The sequence below is a fragment of the Geospiza fortis genome, unplaced genomic scaffold, assembly GCF_000277835.1.
Source record: "Geospiza fortis unplaced genomic scaffold, GeoFor_1.0 scaffold112, whole genome shotgun sequence".
Classification (NCBI taxonomy): Eukaryota; Metazoa; Chordata; class Aves; order Passeriformes; family Thraupidae; genus Geospiza; species Geospiza fortis.
Genome location: NW_005054298.1, coordinates 26719432 through 26727353, shown reverse-complemented (window position 1 = coordinate 26727353; position 7922 = coordinate 26719432). Strand labels below are relative to the sequence as shown.

Here is a 7922-nt window from a genome sequence, read left to right as displayed (position 1 = left end):
TCCCTGGCTGACAGCTCCTGCTGCCTCTCCTTCCTACTTACAGGGGCTCCTTGCTCCCTCTTCTGACTGTGGTTAAGGAGTTCTACATATATTTTCACAAACGGTGCCAGAAAGTTTTTTATGTATTGCAGTGCTCTCCAGCCCTATGTCAACAGGATCTAAATCTCCTTCTCTCAACTCTTTCTTCCCTTATTATCTTCATTTTGTTGGGTGTGTAAGGAGGAAGTTTGCCAGGGTTGAGAACAAATGGCAGCAACCTTGAAATAGAAGGGTCTTTGCAAATATTCCCATGAGAATCAAGATTCATTGTGAAAGCTCTTCCACAATTCAGGAACTAGATTAAAGTTTAGTGTTTGTTTTCAAAGTAAATGCTTCTTAAACTTTCTGTTTATGTATCCTTAACAACATTTCTCTTGGAAAAAATTAGGGTTTTATGATACCTGCTTGTACAATGTTTGCAAGATGAGGATGTGACATGCAGAGCCTTCCCCTTCCCATGCATAAACTGCTTGTCACAGCTGCATTTTCTGGATTCCCCCCGGGGCTGTACAAAACCAGCACTCTCTGAAAGAGATGGGGGTCATGCCTCCTTCATTCCCCAGGTCTCTGGTCCAGCACTGCAGAAGCCAGGGATGAATTAAAAACGTTGGCAGAAGCTGCACAGCACATAAGGATTTTCTCTCACCTCTATGCCAGGCTGTTCTGCCTTTCCAACAGAGACCTGAAGTACTGGAGTTCAACAGGCAGGTTGCTTCAACTAACTGAGCTACCAACCAGTTAATTTTCCTTTCATTTGTAAAATTAGTAATGGGATTCCCCTCTTACACTCATTCTTCATAACTGGCCTTCAAAAAATAAGAACTCAGTGCGTATGTGTCCTACAGAGATGAGCAGTTGTCATTCCACTATTAATGTAATCCAACTACTTACACAGCAGAATTCTCAGTTAATAGTCACAGCACAGCTTTACAGAATTATGGTGATGCCATGGCTTAAATCAACTGAGGGTGATTTAAACTGGCTTATAATTGTAAAAATAGGATTATGCAAAAATCCTCAGCAACTATTTCAGAAGCAGGGGTGAATGTACAGACTGTTTCAAAGCTGTGTGATCAGCAGTCTGCCCCCTACCCCCAATTAAGATATCACCACAGAACTCCTTCCAATACGTATGCTGGGGTTTTTCCACTGAGGAGATCTATGTACTCTTTAGGAAGACTTAAACAAATTACATACAGTAATACATGCCTGAAACCTCCCTTCAGGTCCTCAGCTGACAGAAAGTCAATGTGTTCTTATTTTTTCTTGTTTTTTTCTAATATACAAGAGGTTAATATTGCTTTCATGAAATGACTACTAATGTACAAGAAATGCAGGGAGTTGTGTTGCGAGACAATCCCATGATACACGTTCCAAATCATAATTTTGCTGACCTTGTGAGAAATAAGATCATTTTAAAACCACAAGAGAAACCAAAATCAGAGAAGTCTAAAGAAATGCGATTATTTTGCTGCTGGTTACAAAGATCAGATTCTGTGTTACATGTCTGAGCAGATTCGAGCAGTTGTTCTACAAGTGGGAATAACGGAAAATGTAAATAAAAAACAAAAGAAAAGAATTCTTACCACTCATGGTGATTGTCTACAAAAGCAGACATGGGACTTATTTGTACTGTGTAGGTATCGTTGGCTGAATATTCAAACAAACCATAATATGGATTGAAGAGCTCCCTGGACACCAGGAAAAAAAACTCTCTCGATGGTCCACTGTAGTCCAACCTTTAAAGAAAAACCTGACATTACTATGAAGTAAGAACCTTTTTTTTTTTGAATCTACATTCCTTACACTATATTTTGATTAAAATTTCGTAAGATTTTAACCAAAACCCTTATCCATGAAGATTGCCTAATGCCAAAGTATGTGGAACTCTCAAAGGACTATTCTAAAATGGAATGGCTTGGAGGACTGGAATGAAGTTCTGCATGTGGGCTGCACTCAGAAAAAAACTTTGGCTCCAGCTGTAGTGGCCTCTGCCACAGGAATATAACCAAATAATTAGGGGTGGCCAGGGTGGGGAGGAGGAAAATAATGAAAAGAGCCAAAATCAGACTTATCTACATCTGACAAATTAACAATGAAAATAAACAATGGTCATAATTTGTCTTTGCAGACTGCAACCATAGGACAATTGGAGGAATAATATTTGTGATTTCCCTAGCAATGTAACGAGATTACTTCAGTGATTTATGTTTCTTGGTCTAAATTTTCTTGTCTGTCTTCCAAACTTGAGTGCATTTAAATGTCTTTTGGAGAGTGCACTTCCTTTGTTGGGTTTTTTATTTGTTGTTTTCTACTTTTTTTTCCCCATTTCAAGAGTCCAGTACTAATGAATCTAAATAACCCCTTCTTCCTGAATGATAACAAACTCATTGCTGACAATGCGCTGAGACTGAATTGTGACATTACTCTGCAGGTCACCAGTGAAATGACTTAGGTATGATATTAATGCTCTATTAGAGTTGGAAAACAGAAAACTAGGAGTTTTTCAGTGGGGAGCAGAGAATATTATAATCCTAACATAGAAAAAGATACATCTTTTATAGATAAAAGATTTAGTATTTGACTCAAGTACTAAGACAATGCACAGACAGAAGTACCACAGAGAAGGTCAGCTTTCACAAAGAACTCCTGCTACAAATGTTTTGGCTCACAAACTTTTACAGAAGACAACCACAAATGAGAGTAGCTTTTGAGGACGAAGTTGTCAGGAAAGTAAAGGCTAGGTGCCGTTATCAAGCTGAGGACAAACCCTCTTCCCTCAACTGAATAAAAACATTTTCCCTTCAGTCACTTGGAAGCATTTCACTTCTGTTAAGCTTCAGCAGTGAACTACTGAAACAGATCCTCACCCTGGCAAGAAGGGGTAGATTCCATCAATAAATTAGAGAGGAAAAAATCAAAAATTGTTTGATTCCATGGACAAATGTTGTACATTATGGCGACTTTCAGGACAGTCGCGCTTTACGGCCGCTTCTACGACAGACGCGCTTTATGGCAGTTTTGCGACAGTCGCGCTTTACAGCAGTTCTGCGACACTTTTTACAGCAGTCGCGTTTTACGGCAGTTTTGCGACAGTCGCGCTTTACGACAGTCGCGCTTTATGGCAGTTTTACGACAGTCGCGCTTTACGACAGTTTTACGGCAGTCGCACTTTACGGCAGTTTTTACGGCAAGAAGCCAATGCTCCTGTTTCATAAAATACTGTGTTCATGTTGAACACAACATACTCTGCAGAAAGAAGGAAGCAATTTTTTTTCAGGTTGTCTCTGGCAGAACTGGTGTCAACAATCTAAACCTTTTGCCCCCACTTTTTTTCTGACTCATTGAATGTGTCCTGCCCCCAGAAAGCACATGCTAAAATATGTCCTTAGCCCCAGCGTTTTGAGGTAATCTGCCACCTGCATCATCTCTGAACTGAAGCCCTGCTTCATTTTGGGGAGGCTGCATTTCAGTTTCAAGAGTCTCTTGACTGTGGTCACTTGTGAGCACATTGTCTCTGCTGCCTCTCCAGAGGAAAATCCTCTGCCCTCACTGATAATTACCAGCAAACCATTTGAATTTCAAGGCAATTTCGCTTTGGAATTTCAAATGACCAAACAAGGGAGACCATTTCTTATAAAAAACAGGAGTTCCTGTAAAAACAAAGGAGTTTGGCACACCTATCCAAAACCTCAGCTGAACACTACAAGCAGTAAGAGGTTCAGGAATTGTGCTTTTAGAGATATTAAGGTCAATCCCTATTTGAGGAACGTGACTAGAACCCCACAACAATAACTGGAAATAATTCCCAGGGCTAAGCCTTCTGTCTGGCTCTGCAGGCAACTCTCCCCACCCTTAAAACACTTAATCTCACAGGCCCCTGTCAGTGTCTTTTTCATGATTTTAAAAAATCACTGAGTTTATTTTCTCTCTCTGTTGTTTTTAAGCCAATGTCTTAGAAGCCTGAAAGTGAAATATATCTCTTTATAAATTCCTTGCTTTTCTCCTCCTCTGCCACCCATGCACAGTGGTTTGCTTGCTGAGGCTCATTCATGTGTAGGAGCTGCTGACATTTATGTATTTTCTTAGCAGGGTGGAGGGTTTTGTTTTCTATACTTTTAGAGCTGGCTAGCACATTGATTTAGGCTGGCGGAAAGAGCAGATGAAGATGATGTTAACTTTACAAGCAGAAACAAGCAGGGTGTTGAAGATTGCATGCAAGATGTTTTCCATTACCATCTGTATGGCGGATTACCTTGTCAAGTGGGCAGTTTGCCTTATCTCTCTCTTTGAGTGACCACATTCACACCTTCCTCGGGAGGGGACCTCTGCTGATAACAGACTATTGAATGTCACTGCATGACTGATAAGAACTATAACATCCCATTGTGAGATGCTCCGCCCAGAGGGAGGAGCCAAGCACTGCTACCCAGATATAACTTGAGATTCTGGAACACCAGCACGGCTTTTCTCCACGGGATTCCCCAGAGGAACAGCAGCTGCCTCTTCCTCCACTGGATCTTCAGAGGAAAGAATACATCCTTCTCTACAGAACCCCCTTGCTCCAACAGAACCACACCTGATACTTCAGAGGACTGCAGCCACATTTTCAATCGGACTACCACCAACACCCTGACCAACAGGGTGTCAGGTTGGGTTCTGACTCTGTCAGTGTTGTTCTAGTGGACTGCATTGTTTTATTTTATTCTTTTTTTTTTCCTTCCCTATTAAAGAACTGTTATTGCCTGCTCCCATATTTTTGCCTGAGAGCCCCTTAATTTAAAATTATAGCAATTCGGAAGAGTGGAGAGAGTTTACATTCTCCATTTCAAGAGAAGCTCCTGCCTTCCTTAGCAGACTCCTGTCTTTCTAAACCAAGACACAGGGATAGAATGCTGGGCTTCTGTACCAGAAACATCTCAGTTGGCTACCACACAGACAAGCTCAGGACTTCCAGACTGTAATTTCCTGCCAGTTTTACTGTGACTGATGACCCATAGGTAAAGGAATTCACTTCCTTTTGAAAGAATATTTTGTGAAGATTTTGTAATTGTTTCTACTCTGACTCATGGAACACTGCTGGTCACTTGGATGTGCAGTGGTATTGGAAGCTCTCTGTTACTCCAGGAAGATGGAAGTACACCAATTTATCCGTTCCAGTCATTTATCAGTTTATTAGCACTACTCAAAACTCTTTTTGTGGATATAACACACAGAAACCCAAACACAAACAAAAAAAAAGCAGTGATTTGTTTACAAGTGTTCTTTTCACAAGAACACCAGCCTGGGAATGAACACTGCCTTCCTCCACTACCTTCCTTCAACACTCCAAACACTGCCTAGAAGCTCCTGTACCAGATTATCTCTTCAATAGAGATAATCTCATAAATTATCTCTTGCATAGAACCAGCTCTGGAGCCCCTTAGCAGGTAGCAGCACATTCCAAGCCCTGTGGCAAAGATGACTCACAGCAACACTGATAAAAAATGCATCATGTCCCATCAGGTCACACAACCTGCTCTCTACAGAGAAAAAATGTAAAGATCCACTCTTCCATCCCCAGCATCACTGAGCAGCATCTGAATAATTCAGAGAAAAGTTAATTGTGGCCAGGATGAATCTGATTACCTTAATTAGATGCAAGATTTCTGGAGGGAGGAGGGAAGCTTTGTCTTCTCTTTTAGAAGGAGCAGCAATATTTATCTGGAGGAAAAAAGACATACCAGGGATCCTGTAGAGGGGCTCATGGTGCTCCACTGTGAGACAGATTCACAGGGAAAACACAAGAAAACAGTTCCAGAGCTGATCTTGGCCACTTCAGGTCCTCACTGAGCACCTGCCTGAATTTTACAGAGGGGTCTTTCCCCTTGCAAACACCTCAATGAACTGTAGGAAAAAAAAAAAAAGGACTCCCTCTATTTTCACTCTGCTTCATCCATGGGAAATCCGTGCAATATCAGTAACTTTGAGTTAAAATCCATCTTTTAGCTCCAGAATCTCTTGTGGCTGCTCATCCACATCTTTCCAAGGGCATTGGTTGGCGCATGAAGCCATTTTGCAGCAGTGCTTTGTACACAAATACGAGGCACACATTTCAGACCTGCCCTGAAAACATGCTCATGCTCCATCTGGACATGTTTGTGTGTGTCAAATTTGTCATCTGCCTGGGAAAGGGCGAGTTTGTGAGATCCTGCACCCCAGTGGAGGCTGCCTTGGATGAAGAGCAGGCTCACACTTACATCAGTATTTCCTCTTCTCCAACAATAAGGACAACTCAGAAGGAATCTGAGAACACAGCCAGTTCCATGCATTGCTTAGGGTCTCTTGTAATATCAGAGATTATTATCCCTCCATATTTGTTAGAGGAGTTTGGAAGAAAGAGGAAGGATTGCTGGAAATTGGCTTTTAAATCTGGCTTCCCCTGAGAAAGATGGTCATGCTCTGAGGTTTGTGGTATTACTTGATAAGCAGTGATTAAAATAGTAATCTCAAACTGTAATCAAAAAGCAGTCAAGCCTCTGAAGTTACTTTTTACTAAGCTTTTTTCCCTTTTCAAAGACAGCTCTGTATGGCAAAAGATAATAAAACACCACAAACGCTGTTCCAATTTCATTTAGAAATATTTGAGCCAGTAATTTATAGTTTGGAACGGTTTTTTCTCTTGTCTTTAAATCCACCTCAAAAATAGGTCTATAGTCTAGGAAAAAGGAGGAAAAACTCTTTCCTGTGGCTATATTGCTCTTGAGTACCTGATATATTTATATGTCATCACAGTATGAAGCAGAGAAAAAGCTTCCCTTTACCCAGTGAAATGCTCAAGTCAGCCTTGCCCAAGCTTTCCCAGGCAACAAAATATCAATGTGTGATTGCCAGTAAGAGCCTCTCCTAATTAATATGGCTTTGAGATTTCTGAAATACAAAGCTCCTGCTGGCTTGATTTCATGAGGAGAATTCAGTGCTCTGACTTGAGGGCTGATGTCTGCAGGTTCACTGGAGGAGGAGACCCAGAGTGGTTGTGCTCAATAATTCTCCTCCAGCCCACTCAGCCAGAGCTGTGTGTTCACCTTTCCCTCATCAGATCAAAAGCATCAGTAATAGCTCCTGACAGTTTGATTTTCCACTCAGCAAATGGCCAAACTAGCAACCAGTTTGTTTTAAAACAATGATGTTGCCAGAGAAAAAAAATAGTAGCACATGTGCTTTTTAAAATTTCAGACATAAGTACAAAGCTTTCATTAAGCTGGAAAATTTTCCTTAGTTATGTGCAATGATTTGTGATTTTTCCCCTTTGTGCTGATTTTGCAACAGAACAGAAATAAAATTCATCAGGCTGTAAAAATCAATAGCGATGCTTTCCTGTGTGTAATAGAAAAACTGCAGAAGTTTATCAAGCTGAACAGCAAAATTCACAAAGGAATGCAGGTCACATCTGAGGGAGGAACTCAGCCTGCTGCCTGTGTGCCCCAGTCTAACCCCACACTCCAGTCTTAGTCTTTATTAGAGACAAAATGAAGACACTACAAGGTATTGCCTTTTTCCAAACATGCCCTTATAGCTCTGCCACCACACTTATTTATTTTTGAAACAACTTAGAGATTTCTGCTTTGTAAATACCACTCATGGGCTACCCTGAAACACAACTCACACCATTCCAGGTTTCACATTTCCCCCAAAGATCAGTTAAGTGTTTTTTTAACCATGCCTCTCCACAACTGAGTTTTCAGCCTGACACTTCCCCACTGCACATTTCCTAAAGCCAACTGAGGAATCCTAAGGAAACAGGATCAGCTGCTCCAGCTGCTGTGTGGACACAGATCAGCCTGAGGATGAAGTTGGAAACCTACCCCAGGCACCTCCCCATCCTGAATGCCTTTGGAAAAATG

At 41.2% G+C, this 7922-nt stretch overlaps 1 protein-coding gene across 1 annotated transcript in view; it reads right to left on the bottom strand.

Moving 5' to 3' along the window:
- HECW2 (HECT, C2 and WW domain containing E3 ubiquitin protein ligase 2) overlaps positions 1 to 7922 on the bottom strand; it is a 114270-nt gene that overhangs the window by 20086 nt on the left and 86262 nt on the right. Inside the window, exon 21 of the mRNA XM_005415962.2 lies at positions 1626 to 1778. Coding sequence (XP_005416019.1) covers positions 1626 to 1778 — 153 coding nt within the window. The remainder of the gene's footprint in view (positions 1 to 1625; positions 1779 to 7922) is intronic.